At 38.5% G+C, this 20,861-nt stretch overlaps 1 protein-coding gene across 1 annotated transcript in view; it reads left to right on the top strand.

Moving 5' to 3' along the window:
• SLC2A13 (solute carrier family 2 member 13) overlaps nucleotides 1–20,861 on the top strand; it is a 281,336-nt gene that overhangs the window by 124,889 nt on the left and 135,586 nt on the right. The window contains exon 4 of the mRNA XM_037139707.2: nucleotides 5,520–5,628. Within this exon, the coding sequence (XP_036995602.2) occupies nucleotides 5,520–5,628 (109 nt within the window). The remainder of the gene's footprint in view (nucleotides 1–5,519; nucleotides 5,629–20,861) is intronic.

Below are 20,861 nucleotides of genomic sequence, written 5' to 3'. Positions count from 1 at the left end.
AGAACTTTCCTTTGTATGCCTTCAATCCTTTTAAATTAATTGGGATTGATTTTAGACCTCAAAATAAAAGCTGTCTTGGTAAATGTTTCAAGACATTTACCATGCATTTACTCTGGAAAAGAATGTGTATTCTGCTCTTGGTCAGTAGAGGATCGTTTAAATATCAGTTAGGTCAAGTTAGTTGATAGTGTTGTTGAGGTCTTCTGTATCTTCACTTATTTTTAGCCTGCTTTTTCTATCAGTTATTGAGAAAGAGGTTATGAAATACATTGCAGGTGCTTATATTTCCCCTTGCAGTTCTGTCTGTTTTGTTTCCGACATTTTGAAGCTCTGATTAGGTGCATAGATGTTGAGGGTGGTTATGTCCTCTTGATGAATTGATCACCTTATCGTCACAGGTTGTGCTTTCCTGTCTCTTTGTTGTTGTATTCGGAGATTATAATTTTGATCTTACTGTTAAAGTCTGTTGTGGGATGCTACTGAGTCACTTGGAGGCAGTTGAGTTTTGCTTTTAAGCTATTTTAGGTGGTGCCCACACAATGTTTAATCTAAGACTAAATTTATGACATTACTGAGGAAACCTTGCCTGAATAGTCTTTTTTTGTGGTCCAGGTTTTTCAGTGTTCTCTTCTCTCCTTTGGGTCTCTCTCTTTGGTGCTGTACCCTGTGAACTCCAGCCATCTCGGCAGCCCTGGATTCTGAGCTGCACCTTTTCTTTTTTTTTCTTTTAAATATATTTTACTGATTATGCCATTACAGTTGTATTTCCCCCCTTCATTCGCCTCCACCCTGCACACCCCTTCTCCACCATTCCCCCTCCTTAAGTTTATGACCATGTGTCTCAAGTTCTATAGATTCTGTTTTTCCCATACTATTCTTGCCCTCCCCCCTATCTATTTTCTATCTACTGTCTATGCTACTTATTTTCTGTACCTTCTCCCCCCTTCTCCTTCTCCCACTCCCCTGTTGCTAACCCTCCCTGTGATCTTCATTTCTATGGTTCTGCTCCCAATCTAGCTGTCCTCTTAGATTGCTTTTGTTTTAGGTGTGGTTGTTAATAACTGTGAGTTTGCTGTCCTTTCACTGTTCATCTTTTTTTATCTTCTTTTTCTTAGGTAAGTCCCTTTAACATTTCATGTAATAAAGGCTTGGTGATGATGAACTCCTTGAATTTGATCTTATCTGAGAAGCACTTTATCTGTCCTTCCATTCTAAATGAAAGCTTTGCTGGATAGATCAGTCTTGGATGTAGGTCTTTGTATTTCATGGCTTGGAATACTTCTTTCCAGCCCCTTCTTGCCTGTAAGGTCTCTTTTGAGAAATCTGCTGACAGACAGTCTGATGGGAACTCCTTTGTAGGTGACTGTCCCCTTAGCTCGTGCTGCTTCTAGGATTCTCTCCTTCATTTTAATCTTGGCTAATGTAATGATGATGTGCCTTGGTGTGTTCCTTCTTGGGTCCAACTTCTTTGGGACTCTCTGAGCTTCCTGGATTTCCTGGAAGTCTTATTTCCTTTGCCAGAATGGGGAAGTTCTCTTTTATTATTTGTTCAAATAAGTTTTCCACTCATGGCTGTTCCTCTTCCCCTTCTGGTACCCCTATAATTTGGATGTTGGAACATTTAAAGATGTCCTGGAGGTTCCTAAGCCTCTCCTCATGTTTTTGAATTCTTGTTTCTTCATCCAATTTCTGTTTGGTTAATTTTTTTCTCCTTCTGGTTCACTCCTTTGATTTGAGTCTGTTTCCTTTCTATCACTATTGCTTTCCTGTGCATTACCATTCATTTCAATTAGCTTAGCCTTCATATGTTCCTCTAATTTGTGACTAAAATCAACCAGTTCTGTGAGCATCCTGATTATCAGTGTTTTGAACTGTGCATCTGAAAGTTTGGCTATTTCTTCATCGCTTAGATTTATCGGCTCTGGGGCTCTGAGTTGTTCTTGAGCCATGTTTTGATCTGTCTGTGCCTGTTAAGTATGAGGAACAGAGCCTTAGGTGTTCTCCAGGGCAGGGCCACCCAGGCTGCTAGTTTGTGATGCTGTATGTGGGGACGGGGACAGAGAGGGACAATAGCGGTCCCCTCTGCCTCTTCCCACCACTGGGGCCTGCATGGTCCATCTGACTGCTCGCTCCTTCACCGGTTTATCTGCGTGAGAATGTGTGACCATGGTCAGCCCTCAGTGAGTCCACCGCCTTGCGCTCTCAGTGGGTCTGCCCGCTACTCCACACCTGGGATCTGCCCACGGCTCCTGGCGCACCTGTGTCACACGCCTGGGTTGGTCTGGTGGATCTTTCCTGCCCAACCCCGCTCTGCTGCTGGCTTTGCCCCTCTTACCGGTTTGGCTAAAGGGTTCATTGTTATCAGACTTCTGTATAGTTCAATTTTCTGTGGTTTGGCTGCATTTTTGTTGCTAAAACTTTGTTGTTTTTAAACTTGGTTGTGCAAGAAGGCACAGTGCTTTCACCTACACCTCCATCTTGGCCGAAGTCCCTGAACTGTGCCTTTTCAACCCCAGGAGACCAACAAGGTCTATTTGATTTCCCCTCCCTCTGTTGCAGCCTGGACATTTTTTCAAGTCATTAAGCTGGAAAAGTTGTAGGTTTCATCTCATTTGTTTCCTGAATCTCAGGAGTCACTGTCCTTTGTCATAAAAAGTATTGTTTGATTCATTTTTGCATGATGAGGGTTATTCCAGCCTGGCTGGAAATGGAAGTCAAAAGCTACGATCTTATACAAAGTATGTTCTGGAGCATTTTTCATCAAACCTGGAGAAGCTTCTGTAGGCTCAGCTCCCTCACAGGCAGGAATGGCTGTGCCTGTGGGAGCATCCTTGTCGTTCATGCCGCCAGAGCCCCTGCCACACCTGGAAAATCATTGTGAAGGTACTTAATAAGAGCTGTTCAGAATGAAGGAAAAGACCAACCCAGTTGGGGTTCTTGCACCTGTTGCTTTATGTTATAGTTTGAGTCTTGCATTTCCAATTTACTTATTTAAAAGTTGTAGTTTTGTTGTGTGGAAATTTCTGTGTTTCAGACACATTTTTTTAATTAAGTATGAAATATTTGTGTACACAAAATGTTTTAATTACAAAAATCAAAAGAAATGTAGTAAGTAGAGCATGATGTTTTAAAATTTTATTCATGAACATTTAGCCAATTAGTGTATTTGATTTTTTTCTTCTGCCTCATAGCTTCTGTGACATGAAGATTGTTGATGGTTTGCAATTTTTCAGTATTACTGCCTAATAGAGCTAGGTTTTTAATTTTAATGAGAGGGAAATCTTTAATTTTGTTTATGCATAATCAGTTGTGAAGCTACTGTGACTAAATTGATCTTTTTTTTTAAAAAACCCAGTCTAATAAAGAACTGTCATTGTTTTAATAGGAAATTCAAAACAAGAAAGTTCAAAACCACATTATCAAAAACTGGAAAATAAATTTGATGCTTATATAATAGTTTACCTCTTGATATTTTGGAAAGTCAAACTTTAAGCCTAATTTGTCATAATTTTCTCTTTAGTCATTTTGCCCTCTGAAATCAGTATTATCTAGTTTGTCCATAAAATCATGGAACAGTTTAACAGTAAAAGTAGATGCAGCCTTTCAAGTATTTTAATTGATTCCTTTAGGAAGGCCAGTTTCTCATCTGTGGAGGCCACTTAGAGCTAAGAAGGGGTTTTGCTTGCTTTTGTTTGGTTGTCAATTGTTGTTTTATACGTTTTCCATGGTATGCAAGGTGAATGATAATCTTTTATTTGAATTTTTGGTTTATGGAAATAGGTAGATATTTATGGAACACTGGGTATTTCTTTTTGTGTGGCTTCTTTGTGGATACCTACATTTACAGATAAGCCTGCTCATCTTTCAAATAACTGATTCAGATAATATTTTAGTACCATCACAGTAAAGCTCTCTAAGTCTACCTATTTCACACAACCTTTCTGACATACTAGATGCTGGGTTTTACTTGAATCTAAAGCCCTTTGACATTTCTAATACTCTCAGCCCACTTTCTAAATGGGTTGTCACTGCACTGAGCTTCAAATGATATCACAGCTTCTCTGTATGGGTCCTGCCTTACCAGTGAGAGACAAAATCATTTGCAGTAAATCAAGTCTTCATGTGACTATAATCACACCTATGTAAAGATGAACATTCTCACTCCTGTAATGTTAAGTTCTAATTAATGCGGGCTTGGCATCCCACTTTAACTTTAATTGCTGAGAAAACAGCATATTCTATTCAATTTCTATGAAATGGAAGATTAGATTTCCAAAAGATTCCTGAAATGGTAAAACTTCCTTGGATTTTAATTTACTTTGTCTTGGCTTAGAAGTTCACTAATGAGAGTTGGCCTCCAGGAAAAAATTGCCTCTAATTAAGCAATTAACGTCCCAGTGATTTCAGGCCATTCCTTCTAACAGCAGGAATATCATAGTTCCTTGGAGTCAACTTTGGCCTCATAAGGACACTTCAGGTCAAGGTGAAGATGTAATTGAAGCACTTAGGGGACTAGAAAGGGCACTTTTAGTAATTATGCCCAGACGACAGACATCAGTAGGGTTAGTCACCTTATTAAAGCCTCAGTGGTTCTGTCTGCAGCTTTCCTGACTGCACCCAGAATTCTGAGACAGACACCAAGGCATCTGCCCCATTTTGAAAGGCTGTTTATATTTTGCAACAATCACTGAATGCCACTTGGGGAGCTATTCAAAATCTAGAAATAATATATATTGTTATTATTCTGTATAATATTTATTAATATATAATATTATATAGCTGTATAACTATATGTTCTAATATGATATATAATATAATATACAAGATATATAATGTAATTTATCATTATAATAGGTTATATATTATATGTACTTATGTCATAGTTATATATAATATATTGTATATATTTTTATATAATATATGTGATGTTTTTATAAATTATGTATAATTTTATTTCTATTATTATTTTGGTGACTGTTATTAATAATACCTATTATAGCCATAACAAAGTCTCATATCATGACCAAATTTCTTTACTTGAGTAGATTAGAATGAATTTTGTTACTTTAGTCAAATGAATTCTGTTCCTTGTTTAATTGTTTTTAATGAATGCCATTTGGGGGGATGATTAAAGCAATTTGTCAGCGATTTTTTAAGTAGTCCCACATTGAGTAGATTTTAAGTAATAATTAATTGCCAAGGAAGTGGAATAACAAAGAGTGATTAATATAGCTTATAGGAATTCAAGGAGGAATAATTTCTGACACGGTTATGTAGGTTTTCCTAGCGTTCATGAATTGCTTTAACTTGGATTCTCTCTTGTTGCTTTTACAGTTTAAACTCAAATATGCAAAAATATGTTGTGCCCAGATTTCTATAAAAGTATATGTGTTTTGTTTTGAAATTCCTAGACTTGTTGACTTCACAGAAATTTGGGGAAATGTATCCTAATAGAACAAATTACTGTGGGAACTTAAAGTAATAGGTGTGTCCTTCTTTTCCTTTCTCTTTTACGAAAGCTGGACCTGTGATCTGCAGAATGCTGAGTTACCCCCCCACTCGCCGAGCTTTAATTGTGGGGTGTGGCCTACAAATGTTCCAACAGCTCTCAGGCATTAACACCGTCATGTATGTATTTCTTTCTGGCTTTTTACTGAAAAGATTGTGAAGGTATTATTTTTACCTGGAAAAAAAGAATAGAACTCATGGTGATTTGATATTATTAAATGTGTAGGGTTTTCCTTTTGGAAGATACCTAACTTTATAGTTTTAAATCCTATTTATAACTAGAAGGAAGTTTGTTTGTTGTAATGATTGGCTTTAGTTGATTTCCTACAACTTTATTTTATGCCACCCAGTACTTCCTTTTTATTCTGAACTAATGAATATATCATTTTCACAAGCCATTTCTTGATGCTGGTTAGAAGTAAAGAAAAGGAAATCACTTAGCACTGTCAGACTAATGGGCAAACAAAACAAAGAACTATTTCCTTTTGGGGCAGTCATGATGCAATGTGGTAGTAACATTAATAGGAGTATGTTTATTATGACCAGAGAGTGCAGTGGACCGGTGATGGAGTGGGAGCAGAGAAGGGGAGCAAATGCAGAGATTCCCAGTTTTCTGGTTTTCAGAGTAACTCCCAAATTATATGTGTGTTGGGGTGATATGGGGTGAATAGTGGAGGTTCCACAGCGTTTCATTTACTCCATGTTAAACCTGTTTTTGATGGTTTGTTGTGTACTAGATGCATAGCAGTGAATAAAGTAGACATGGCTTTGGCCTCGCAGAGTGTACAGGCTGGTGGAGGAAATGTAAAACTCACATTTAATAAGTACTTTCACATTGTGATCAGGGCCATATGGGACTATCCAGTTCTCCACAGAGCAGGTGCTAGTAATGGAATGTGGGTTAGAGAAAAGTCACAGATTTTGCTGAGAAACTGATCATAGGGAGAAAAGTTGTTAAATCTTAGAAGCTTTTTTCTCCAACCTGTTGTTTTTAAATTATTTCTTAGAAAATTACAAACTTCGTAAAATTGAAATTTACCTGGTAAACCATTTGTATTGGTACAGGGACACATCTATCAAGGAGTCTTGATATTTTCCTTTTAAATTTCTTGGGATATGAGGAATTATTTTTTGATATTTTGAGAAGAATGAATCTGTTTAAAATAATTATTAAAAATAGTGATTAGGTCCCAATGATTGATTAGATTAAATATGGATTTGTTAAGAAGCTGAATTTTAAATACATCCACATCCTTGATGAATGTGACGTTAATCAGGAAGAATCCCTGTTAGACTACAACTTTTGGACTGCATCTTTAATACTTGGTCCTCTCCTTCATCTCTCCGACTTCTCATTTCACCTTTCCTCATTTAGTAGCTCTGTCAAAGCCTGTCTGTTGGTATGTGTCCAGCATGTTTGTTTTCTGGATGTGGCACACCATGACTGTTTGAGATGTGCCCACCCTCCTCAGGGGCCATGGTGCAGAATTGCACTGAAGCCCGCACCTCACTTTTGAATAACACAGTGCAGCCAGAGCCTTGTAAATATCTACATTATCAGCCTAACTTCAAATATGTCCTGTTTCTGAAAACCTTTTTCATTTGTTCCACTCTTTTCCAGGCATTTAAACTTAACAAGCTTAAAAGCATTAGAAAACAAATTTTTGTTGTATTTTTTGTGTGTGTTCCTGTAAAACAGGGCTGCATTAGCTAACTCTCATTGATGGGTAGTAGCTGAGGCTGGTGAAATGACTTACAGTCTATTTGTAATACCTAGTTTAAAATGTGTCGATGATAAGCTTTTTAAATTTTAATAAAGCAGTCATTTCTCCAAACCCTCAGTCTTTTCACAGTGAGATCAAGTGATGTGAGCTTAAGAATCCTGATATTCCTTAAGATTTATGACAGTCATTAACATGCTTTGCTTATCACAAACTATACATGATACAGGCAATGTCATATAGCTTTTGCCTGAGTTTGTATATTTATCCCAGAATGTAGGAAGAATAAAATAAAGTAAATGATGCCTACGTTTAGATTGTTTCTACATGATTCAAAACTACTAGTCACTTAAATGATATGATACCTCTGCTAAATAACTATGGTTTTTCATAATACACAATTTTAGGATTTACATTTTAAACCCATCATCCTTAGTATAATTTATTTTTCTTCATGTAATTATTGTTCAAGTACAGTTTTCTGTCTTTTACTCCCATCCCCGCAGTGCTCCCCACCTCTCTGCCATTTCCACCCTTGTTAGTTTTTGTCCATGTGTCCATTATACTTGTTCCTGTGAATCCTTCTCCTTTTCCCCTGAAATGCCCTCCCCTCTGGTCCCTGTCTGCCTGTTCCCTATTTCAGTGTCTTTGGTTGTATTTTGCTTGCTTGTTCGTTTTGTTGTTTAGGTTCCCGTTAAAGGTGAGATCATATGGTACAGTATCGCTGATGAACATAGACACTAAAATCCTCAACAAAATATTGGTCAGTCGCATCCAACAATACATTAAAAAGATCATACGCCATGACCAAGTGGGATTCATCCCAGGGATGCAAGGATGGTTCAATATTCACAAATCAGTAAATGTAATACATCACATAAACAAAAGCAAAGACAAAAATCACATAATCATATCAATAGATGCAGAAAAAAGCTTTGGATAAGGTACAACACACATTTATGATAAAGGCACTCAGCAAAGTGGGAATAGAGGGAACATTCCTCAATATAATAAAGGCCATATATGAGAGACCTACAGCCAACATCATTCTCAATGGGCAAAGACTAAAAGCTTTCCCACTAAGATGAGGAACAAGACAAGGTTGTCTACTTTCACCACTTCTATTCAATATAGTATTGGAAGTTTTAGCCACAGCAATCAGACAAGAAAAGGAAATAAAAGGCATCCAAATTGGAAAGGAGGAAACAAAACTGTCATTGTTTGCAGACGACATGATAGTGTACATGGAAAATCCTATAGACTCTACCCAAAAACTGCTCGACCTAATAAATAAATTTAGCAAAAGAGCAGGATACAAAGTCAATATCCAGAAATCAAAGGCATTTTTATATACTAGCAATGAAACAGCAGAAGCAGAAATCAAGAAAAAAAATCCCATTCGATTTAGTATAATTTAATTTCATTATAACAGACTGTGCTAATGTCATTATCTGGGTGCAAAAGAACTAATCTAGGGCTCTCATATAATGTGTTGCCTTCTGCTTTCTCTAGTCTGTCTCCATGTGTGTGGTTGTGGGTATGTATGTATCTTTTTCCATTATTCTCAGGAGTCAGTAACTACTACCCTAATTTTGTTACATTTAATTTAGAATCTCTTAATTAGAGCCTAATAGCTTACTTGTTATTGGTTTTAGTAGAAAATATTAACTAATTTCCTACTTAAAAATGTTGTTTTGTTAATTCAGAGTTTTGTTTTTACTGCTACTTTATAATGCGTATTTCATTACTTTTACACTTTCTAGCCACTTTCTTCAATTTTAAGTGGAAAGTAAAGTAGGTAGTACTCTTCTATATTCACAGCCCAAATCTAATAACCCTAAAGGTTGAAATGTTTTTATAGAATTCATCTTTCACCCCAAGGTTTGTGCGAACCTGAAATATGAGGAATTTTGAAGTCAGTTTCCCACTAAGAAAAGTTCATAGAAAGATCATCTAGAAAAGTATTGAAATATCAGTCATCCTTACAGTTGCCTTATGTAATCTTTTCATGTTTAATTTCTCTCTTCATCCTCATAGGATCTATATTTTTTTCTCTGTGACCTATTTAATGTCTTATCTCAGTCAAGCAAATAGATATTCTTCTCAAATATTTAATTTTCTCATCTCGTACTATGAAAAAACATATGTGTATAAGTACATGTTCTTAAGGTTTTGTTTGTATGGTAACTCATGTTTATATCCTAACCTATACCTTATCATCCTTTATCCTACTGAACAGGGGACTTATAAGTTCTTAAAACCATTATATACTTCAGACAACTACATTTAACTTTTAGAAGAGGCAATTTCCTATATGACTCTAATTGCTAATTTCAAACATGCAGTGAGTAGATTGTTCTCTCTTCACAGGAGAGAAAGAACAGAGCAAATGGATCACTAGCTTTCCTGATAGAAAAGTGTCAGTATGATAGCACTGCATATCACAGACCAATGAAATACTTCCACATAAAATGAGAGGAATGATGATGATCATTAAAATGAAGAAAACTCCCTTAAGAAACTCTTTTTGTGTGATCTATTATGAGCCATAATTATAATGTTAATAATTTTCTATTTTGTCTAAAAATTTTTATCTAAAACTACTAATAAATGGACCCTTCCCACAATATTACCACAGCAAAAGTATGTGTGTGTGAGAGAGAGAGAGAGATTATGTAGGGAGGTAGGGAAAGAAAGGACAAACAACTAGTGCTGTCTCTGTTGGTTAGCATTTTGCTTCTTTTGAAAAACCTCATACTGAGTTATATTTTGATATATTCTGATAAACATATAATCAGTTCATTTGGACAGGTAGAAGGTATCAGAATTTTACCTGGGAAGACCAAGTGGTTAAATGACTCATTTTAAGGTCACTAGAAACCAGCAGTAAACAGAGGACGGAATAAAAAAGATTGTGGGTGAATAAACTACTTTGGGGTACTTTATACAAATCTACTTTTAATTTGCTTTTTGAGATTAATGCTTCCAGATGCATCTCTGCTTACTCTTCTCTTTCCTCGTAACTTAAAGTAGGGTGAGAAATAGGAAATTATACCAATTGGGCAGATTGTTCTTACTTCTATAACCACTTTACCTTAATTCTCCAGAGATTGCCTCTTGTATCCTATTTACAAGACATAATAAAGACCTTTGGATAACATTCCCCTGTTATAGCTAATAATAATGTTAATAGCTATAATTTATTGGTAATTTAATACCAGGTACTACTTTAGCATATGTAAACTCAATAAATATTAACAGAAAAGGAAAAATAGGATACATTTACATATATAGCACTGTAAAATAATTTCAGTGACATGATTTCTTTTGATCTTCATTGATATCCTATCAAGTAGGTAGAGCAGTTATATTTATTTCCTAGGTCAGCGGTGCCCAACCTTTTTGGCACCACGGACAGGTTTTGTGGAGAATGATTTTTCCAAGGACCTGGGGCAGGGAGGGGGTGGCTCTTGTGGGGTGGGACATGGTTTCAGGATGATTCAGTTCAAGTACATTACATTCAAGCTCACCTCCTGCTCTGTGGGCCGGTACATGTCTGTGGCCCAGCTTAGGTAAAGATCCTTGCTTAGGTAAGGAGGCTGAGACTTGGGTAAGGAAGAGTAAAATAACCTGACGGTTGTACAATTCAGTTTTAAAGCCAGGGTGGGGCCCTGATTTTCTGACTCCAGACCACATATAAACCCTTTCATTGTAGAACACTTAAAATGCCCAGAGCTGACTGTTTAAAGCTTGTTGGGAGTGATGTAAGGTAAAAAAATAAAAGTTATTGGAATTTAATATTATCTAAGGATAAAAATCTAAAATGACTGTTTGTGTGCTGATAAAATTGCATCCATCTCAGGATTCAAATTGTTTAATCTCCTGGTACCCAGTTAAGGCCTTTGCCTTATACCCTCATCTAAAGTTCCTGGGCAAACCAGCCTGCTGGTTGGATGAGTCATTTATATTTGTTAATCAGATTTAATTAACTTAATTTCATAAGTGCAGTATTTTTGAATCTGTTCCATTCTTGTGGAGAGCTCTTCCAACAAGTTCTCCTAGTACAAAAAATTACCATGCAATCAGGAAACGTGGCCAAATGGTGGGAAATGTAGAGAAAAATAAAGCTGACAGAAAGGAAGAAAGAAGAAAATAATGATTTATGCACTCTCATATTGTAAATCTGAGCCAGAGGTGAGCTTTTACTCTGAGATTCACAGATGGCAGGAAAAATGGACCAACACACCAACTCATTAATGTGAGCTTTCTCCTCTCTCTGCCTCCTCAGTATGGCTATGAGCATAATCTGAAAAGCTATTGAAAGATAATATGCTATATCACTGGAATGTTTCAAGATGAGTATACTTGTAGTCATTTGTGTTCATTGAATGAAAATCATTGAATAGGGAAGAAAATGTTAAGGTTCATGGTTCACTCTTTTGAAAGATGAGTATAATGTGCTGGGAAGAAAATTGACCCAGGAATCAAGAGAATTAGTTCCAAGATCTATTTGCACTGTGGGACTTTAGGCATACCTGTTAATTGCGCTCATTCTAATGATGTAGAAAGTGAAGTAGATGGACTTTAATGTACATTTGAATAAGGAAAAATGGAATTCCAAGTAAAAGTAGAAGCTAAAACATTTGAAATACTTGAAATCTTTCCTAGATGAAAACTTATCAGGCTGTAGGTAATCATTTTAATCTAAAAAAGAAAAATGTGTTTTATTTACACAATGTTTGGAAGATTTATTAAATATTTAGTGCATTCTGATGATTATCCTAGATGTTTAGCTTCTTACATGGTAAGACCACACTTTCCTTTCTAAAGCATATCTTTAAAGAAGGATGATCTTGGTTTTTGTTGACTGTGTTCTTTATCTCAAGATTGTGTAGCAACTCTATGGCCTGTTATATTTTTAAAGATTTCTTTATATGGAGTTGTTTTCTGGGCAGAAACATGGTACGTCAGATATTAATACAACCTTTGGTATTAGCTCTGAATTTGAATCCCAACCCCCTATATTTAGTTGTGTGCACTCCACAAGCTCCTTAACTTCTTGGAGCCTTGGTGTTCCAAAAATCAGGATTAATATCTCCTGCTCTTCTTATAGTGATTGAAGGAGATAGCATGTATTGTCCGAACCGATGGAAGCACTGTGTCCAGGTTGACTTTCCTTCTGCGGACAGCACTGCAGTGTAGACATTCCAGGGCATCTGTGGACAGCAGGGACGTTCCATAGTTAACTGGCCTCTTTGCCTCATACCCATCAGTCCAGAAGGTGTGGCGTCCTCTGCAGACACAAAGTCTTATAATACCCTTCTTTCCTGCAAGTCTCTCTTCAAAATACAGAAAGGAGTCATACTAGTGGTTTTCTTCTAACTTATCGATGGGTAAATGTGTTCTTTGTATGTAAAGTTTAAGTCAGGGAGAGGAGACCTCAGTGCCGTTTGCATGATAAGAGCTAATAATGCCTTCTGAGGAGGTGAGGGGACTGTCGTGCTAAGTTCACCCCATGTGACATGACTTGTGGTTTACATTAAAAGATTGTCAAATCCTTCTGGCATGCTTTCTGAATCAGATGCGAATGTAAGGTTTTGTGGTAATTTCTGGAGATTTATCTCCATGGTTTATATAGTGTCAGCAACAATGATTTTAGGGTTCCCCAGAGTATCTTTGGTAATGTGAAAAATGACTTTTTTTGCCTGCCCTTTCTCTGACTCTCATGTTTTTCCACATGGTAAATAGAACAAATGGAGATGCTGTTACTAAGTTGAAACACCAGCAGGAAATCCAGGGGTTGCCCCAGGAAGTAGGCTAGCTGTGTCCGTAAAGCAGAACCCTGCCCCCTCCAGCTCCCCTACCCAGATCGTGTGTGAGGTTGAGGGTAACCAGTGTGGTTAATTCCAGGTGTAGACTATTCAAAGGTATAGAAAGGTTCACGTCTTGACTTGTGGTTAAACAGATAGGTCGCAGGTGCTTGGCAGGGCCTGGAGATGCACAGTATGACTTAGTCCTTCCCCAGGAAACTTCGGTCTTTTCCCCTTATCTTGGAAAGGATATGCTATCACATGCCATGAAACGTTACTTTGAAGATGAAGTGAGACAACAGAATGCCTGCTAGATGTGAGGTCCTTAGAGGATGTTAGGGAGTTCGGTTTTCCTCTTGCCACACTCTCATTTGTTGTCCTCACAGTGAGTCAGCTGTGTAAGCTCTCCTCACTGGCCCATGGTTCTTTTAAAAAATTTTTTCTCACTGGCCCATCACAGCATTTCACGTTGTATCTCCTTCAATGCTTTTCCTACTCCATTTGCACCTTAATGTGGTTGCTCCCCAGGTCTTGGCTTACAGCTCTATTGGGAGATTTTGTCCACTGCCACGGTTAGAGATGATTTAACCCACGTTTCCAGATCAGAACTCCTCTGCCATGTACAATCGTAGCCAAGTGCTGGACATTTGGACCTGGATATTCTCCTCTCACCAGTCGCTACATGAAATTGAATCCCTGTCACTAGTCATGCCTCTCTGACTGGAACCCCCAGATCAGTGACGGGGATGACCACTTGTGCCCAGGATTGGAGCCAAGGAGCCAGCAGTCCAAATTCAATCAGTGGCAATTTCCTTCAATTTTACTTTCATGACATTACTTACATCTTTGCTATTTTATTTATTTTCATTATCTGTTCTTGTTCGGGCCCTGCTTAGTCAGGGCTTATTGAATTTGCAAGTAAAGGAATCCCATTCAAACCATGCTTAAGAAAAATAAGGGGTTTACACAAAGGGCAAAGGGACTGAAGGCAGGAACAGAGCGGGGCCTGGCCCGAGGCTAGAACTGGAAACTGGGTTCACTTGCTCAGCCTCTGTGTCCACATGGTATTTTGTCCTTGCTTCCCTCTGGCTGTGTGCATCTTCTTCCCGTCTTTCTGTTTGAGGTCTGCCTCTGGTCCTGCTCATACGTGATGGCACCATGACCACAGTAGACAGACTGGAATGGTCCCAATTCCCAAAGGGGAAAAATCAGAGTAGACTGAACTTACCTAAAGCATGTAAGGCCAGGAGGCTGAGCGATACCGTGGGTGAGGGGAGATGCGGCGGGGATTTTTCTGCCTTAAATCATACCTCCCTCAGTTTATCCTTCTTATCTCTGCCTGTGAATTTTTTGAAACAAAATCAAATCATATTTCATCCTTACTAAAATCATTTAATTATCCCCACAGCTTTAGCAGAGCTCAAAGTTTAGAGCCCTTCATGGCCTGACTCTTATTCATCTCTGCACTGCCTTATGTCCAACTGCTTTGCACATGTGTTGCCTCCTGCGGAACAAAGCGTCTTATATTCTGGCAGTGATTAAAGCTCATCTGAGCTTCAGTGCCTTCGTACATACCATTGTCGCAGGCTGAAATATCCAGCTGTCCCTAAAAGACCTCCAGACTCAAGTCACCTGTCAGCTCCCTACTCCATCCAGGTGCTAATTTAGGGTGATCCTACTCTGGTCTCCTATAGCATTTTAGTAAGTATCTGTCATAACACTTATAAAGTACATTATTACAACTGCAGATTTATATATCTGTTCCCCCCAAAGACCATACAAATAATAAAATTGTTCCCCTTAAAGTGCTCCCCAGGAAGAGCCAGCTAGATTTAATTATTACTGACTGTTTTGTTTTTGTTCTCCTTGTAGCCATTCGTAGCATGCTGTGATTGGATCTGTCTCAGTCGTCCTTTATGAGTGTGTTCCTTAACTGACTTGAAGATACAACCTTAGGGAAGCGAAAACCACGGCACTCAGTGTTTGAGAACAGGGCCTTTCAAAACCACTGCCAAAAGCATCCTGATATTTTAGCGTTAGTAACAAGCTACAATGACATTTCTAATGATTCACAATATGGGATAGAGTTTCCCATAATTTGGGTTTCAGCCTGAAGATCCTGTGACGAAAAGTTTGCAAGTCAGATCTCTTGCTTCCTTCTTGCTCAGGGCAACTGAAAAGCTAAAGTTAGTGACTTCTGTCCACGTTGGTGATTGTGCTTCCGGGGACTGATAGAATTGCAGGATTTCAAATCCTATTAAACTTCTTGACGCAGAGTCACATAGTCTGATTGACAGTCATTCATGGCAGGGAGAAAAATGAACAATGTCTCTTGCTGGAACATCTTCATTTATTTTGATAAGATTTTTACTAGGCAGAATTAAAATATACAGAATGAAATAAAAAGTGCTCCTATTTCCATTTCTGTAAAAACACACAGTACTAGGAAATGTATAAAGAAGATTTAACTAGGCAGTTTTAAGTTTAGGTTCCTGCATCGAAGATTACTTTTTTAATGATCTTCAACTTCTTTAAGGCTCTCCCTGCAGCCGCTTGTTATAAGTATTACCTTTCTGAAATTTAATCATGTATCTAACTGTTGCAGTACTAAACTTACCCCTAGGCATGCTTTCTTTACAGAGTGCATAATTTTTGCAGTCGTTAAATTTCACATTCAAGTCCAGATTTCAAGGGACTGCATTGCCTCTTGGAGCGTGTGCTTCTGTCCTTCTCCACATGGCCTGCTGCCCCCCCGAGGCCAGGCCCCATCGCGGCCATTGAGGTCATGCCACCTGGCCTACGGAATGGACGTTCAGTGAATATTCCACTGAAGACTTCTCCTTCCCATGCCCTATTTGGCTCTGGGTCAAGGGGAGGGCAGACAATTAGATTGCTCTAATTTTAGGAATAGAAGTATAGTCTTGTCATGACAACAGCTGTGGACATTTTGTAAAATGTTTGGTTTTATTTTTCACCCCCAAGACCTTCATTTCATATTTTTAAAAAATTGCAGCTGAGTGAGACTGACATTTGCCAACACCTTACCATCACTTTTTTATCAGTTAAAAAGGATTATGTTCTAGGTGTCTTTGGGATCAGACGGCTCTAATAATGTTGTTAGAATTAAACGAGATGTGGTATTTGACATAACTGATGTTATTGGCATCAGACAGACCTGAAGTCAGATTCTGTCATATTCCCAACCAGTTGTGCTTCCTTGAGCACCTTATATAGACACTCCTAAGTTTCATCTTTTTCATTTGCAAGTCGGGTATAACATGCATTTCGAGGTGGTTGTGCTTGCTTGTGTTCTTACCCCGCTCAGTAAGTGGCAGTGCCATGTGTCTCCTTGCTGAAGCCTAATACCGAGGACCCACTTCTGATTTGCTTTTCTTCTTACTCCCCACATCCAGTTCTTCACTGCTCTGGGCTCCAAACCCGTCATTCCCAAACTGTGCAGAGGCACGAAACTCTCCTCCCGGGAGAGCTGTGGGACATTTCAGATTTGTGAGGGAAACATTAACCTGCTCAGATTACCGTTGCTACCCAGTTCATACCTTAATAAACAGAACCATTCGGTATTTCTTTAGGTTTAGGGGTGCCATGAAAGAAACTACTAAGACAATAAGAGCCTCGTGGAGCAAGAAGGTCTGGGAAGCTCAGCTCCATCATCTAGCATGTTTCCATCCCCTGGTCTCCTTGTACGCAATAGTCAGCTGTCCTCGCCGTACCTCCTCTTGCTGGTTTATTGTGGTAGCCAGTCTCCTCTTCTCGTTTCCACGTTCACCATCCCTAAGCTTTTTCCACAGAGTGACCAGATTGGCTTTGGGGAAATATAAGTGAGACCTTAACTCTGTATTACTCAAAACTTCTGGTAGCTTTCCTTCTCACTTAAAGTCAGCCTGGCTCTCCACCGTGGTCCACAGACCCTACCCATCTGGTCCTCGTTTTGTCTGCCATTCACACCTCCTATCCTCACCCCTCCATTCACCAGGTTTCAGCCATACCAGCTTTTCTCAAGCTCTCTAAAATTGCTCCCACCTTAGAGATTTTGCAGTCCTTTTCCTTCTGCTTGTATTTAAATTTAAATGTTGCCACCTTAGATGGGCCTTGCCCTGTTTGAAATAGCACCCCCTACTGTCCGTATTGTCACTTCATTTATTTTCTTCATAGTATTTATCACTGTCTAGAATTATCCTCTTTGTTTACTAGGTTATTAAGCCCATGAGAGTAGACCCCTCACTGATCTGGTTCACTTTTGAACAGCACCTAACCCACCGCAGGCACTCAGGGAATGCTGGCTGCATCGGACGTGCAGACAGATGCTTGCATTTCCCTTCGTCGGAGAATGTCATTGGTGACCATGCACCAGTTTCACTGGTGACCATCACTGTTGTGCTGCGTGTCTCCTGTGTGCTTCTGTTGACACTACCCCCTTCTCCACCTTACCCTGTGCCCCGGAGCCCAACTGGTGAACCGACTGACACATACGGAGCAATGTATTTTTTCCTCCCTGGAGTAAATAACTGGCTCCTTCTTTGATTTGCTCTGCACTCAGTGTACCCCTCACTAATCCTTTCCCTCCCTACATTCTTCTGTGGAACTGTAACACTCCTCTCCTTATGGTTATACCTAATGAGAAACAGTGGGACATCCTGACTCAGGATCCTGCCGCCCCACCCCTTGCCTGTCCTGCACTCCTTCCTCCTCGAGCCTCCATTGTCCTGCTCCCTCTGGTCTGGGTGCTGTCTAGGCACAGTCGAAAGATCTCTCTTTACTGTGTGCTTCTAGTTAGCTTCCCTGTTTCCTGGACCACATGCCCTGTCTTTGGCTTTATTTCTTCCTTTTCATGGTTTGCATTCTGCGGTGGTTGCCTGTGAAAAGCTGAATGGGAAGTGAAAAAAAAAAATTGAGGACCATACAAAATCTTATCCTGCACCCAGACTTGAGTGTTGTTCTCCCTCAGAATTTTTAGGCCGTAGACTTTCATTTTCAGACCGTGCCTTCAGCTGACCTTAACTGTGCCTGCTGTCCTCAAGCCCGAAAGCTTGCTCATCCCCTGGCTCTAGACAGGAAACCCACCCTGCTGCCGGTGCCAGTGGAGTTAGAGATCTGGGAGGGAGATTGAGAGAAAAGGGGCGGCGCTAACTGGTTTGTATGGAGATTTTCAAACAGCACTCTAGTTCTTAGTGTCTAAAATAGCCAGTACCTCCAGTTTTCCGACCTTTTCAAGGTTCTGCAGTGTAAATCATCTTGCTTCTGTCAGGTTTCCCCCTGTACACCTGCTGTTTCAGGCAGGTCTGCGCTTGTCCCTTGTGTTTCATCTTGTCTGCTGTTCTTCCCTTTAAAAAACATCAGTGGTTTTGTAGTCATTTTGGTGGAGAGGGTGAGGCTTAATAAAGCTGTGGAGTTTAAATAAACATCTTTCCTAAGTTATTTAAAAGTACTAAGGTACAGTTTAGTGGAAGTTCATAATAAAATGCTTCTTTGAGATGAAAAAAACCATGTTATTTTTTAAAATTAGGTCTACACCTAATATCTTCAGAAATTTTACGATGTTTATTTTTATTTTTTAAAGATTTTATTTATTTATTTATCTTTAGAGGGGAAGGGAAGGAGAGAGGGAGAGAAACATCAATGTATGGTTGCCTTTCATGCGTCCCCTGCTGGGAACTGGCCTGCAGGGAACCAGCCTGCAACCCTGGCATGTGCCCCGCCTGGTTCGCAGGCCTGCGCTCAATCCACTGAGCTACACCAGCCAGGGCCCGATGTTTATTTTTAAACTGCATCTCTACATCTAGCATTTTGGTTCTACTTTATTTATTCCCCACTTACTAAAATAAGCACGCTTGGTCCTGCCACTCACACAGAGAGTGCAGCCGGGGCCCAAGGGGAGACTGGCGGGCTCTCAAGTCACAGCAGGAAATTCACGTCTTGGAGGGAGCATCAGTTTATTTCATGGACTCCTTTAATGCAAGTGAAATGTTTCACCCAGGCCAGTAAGCAAAAGTTGAGCCAAAACATATCAAATATTAGTGCTCTGAAGTTAATTTTTTCTGATGCATGAAATACCTAGCATTTTATAATTTTTGAAATAGATGTTATTGAGGCAAACATTTTTTCCTTTTAGAGGTAATGTTGCTATGTAAAGGAATCCAAATGAAGTAATGTAAGTAATGAACTCTTACACATATACCAGGCTGTTGTTACTGGAAATTTAATTCATTTTCAACTACCATGCATTTGATACTAAGCTTACAGTTACAGTATGATTTAATTTATACTTTTATTTAATGTTCCTGTGTCCAAATTATATGAAGTTAATTCATTTAATTATGTATGTACAATACTTTTCATCTTTTAATTCCATACTTCATAGGAACTGAATAAATCTTGAAATTAAACAATCACATTTTGTATATGTAGGTAGCATTAGTGCTTTGAATGTAGAAACCCTAATAAGTTTGTCAAATTAAAGCATATTTTTTAGCTTTTCTAAGTATCCCTTAAAGTAAAAAATCCAAATATGAATAAACCAGATTTGGCCAACTTCTTGGTTTTGAAAAGCAGCTTTCAGGATAATGATAGAAGTGAAATATTTTTTCTTTGGTATTTTATTGTTTTAATAAATATAAATTGTAAATAAATGTAGGTCACATATTAAGAAAGCATGAAATCCTGAACTAATTTGTTTTTTTAGGTTTTATATTTTCAGTGACATGGTGGGGGGAAGCTGAAGATATGCTCTGATTAATATGTTTACATTTTTTCCAGGAAATATTTTAATTTATATGGCTCACTGATTTTTAATGGCTTTGTACTTTTTCATTATTTCATACCTAGAAAAAAGTTAAACTCTACACATGTGTTGGTGTCAAGAATCAAAAGTAGCATTAAAGTTACAAAATTTAACTTTTGAAAAAATTCTATAAAATGAACAAAATGTATTAGAGAATTGAATAAAGAGAATGGAAAGGAAATGTTATTCCTGAACCTCCCGGGCCATTTGATTAAGACACACAGACTTTAGACTTTTTGCTAACAAGACTTTCATCCGTTTTAAATGCTTAATGCAAATTCTATTGCTATTCAATTTACATGTGAACAGACTAAATGATTTAGCTCTGAAGGCACTATTAATTATAATGACATCTCAATGGATTGATATATCAACTGAACAGCTTTCTCAACCCAATAGTGTCAGGGAATGATTTTTCTCTATAAATGAAACACCTAAATTTTTTAAAATTTATTTCTTTTTGGTTTAATCTTTGTTATATTTTTTCCATTACCATTTAGTCCCCTTATACCTCCTCCCCCCAGCAGTCACTACATTGGTGTCCGTGTCCAGAAGTTCTTTTCCTTTTTTGTGCAGTCCTTCCCTGCCTCAGCCCTCCCTCCTCACTAGCTATCCATCTGTTCTCCAACTATGAGTCTGTCTGTTTTGCTTGTTCAGTTTCTTTGTTAGATTCCACATATGAGTGAAATCTATCTTATTTGTCTTTCTCTGACTTATTTCACTTAGCATAATGCTCTCCAGGTTCATCCATGTGGTCCCTAAGGGTAAAATTTTCTTCTTTATCATGCCCAGTAGTATTCCACTGTGTAAATGTCCCATAGTAGTTTTATTCACTCATCTCCTGATGGACACTTGGACTGCTTCTGTGACTTGGCAATTGTAAATAATGCTGCAGTGAACGTAGGAGTGCTTATGTTCTTTCAGATTAATGTTTTGGGTTCCTTTGGTTATATTCCCAGAGGTGGGATCACTGGGTCAAAAGGCAGTTCCATTTTAAATTTTTTGAGGTGACTCCATACTTCT

The sequence above is a fragment of the Artibeus jamaicensis genome, unplaced genomic scaffold (assembly GCF_021234435.1).
Source record: "Artibeus jamaicensis isolate MK-2021 breed Jamaican fruit bat unplaced genomic scaffold, CSHL_Jam_final contig_233, whole genome shotgun sequence".
Lineage (NCBI taxonomy): Eukaryota > Metazoa > Chordata > Mammalia > Chiroptera > Phyllostomidae > Artibeus > Artibeus jamaicensis.
This window is presented reverse-complemented; position numbering and strand designations above follow the sequence as displayed.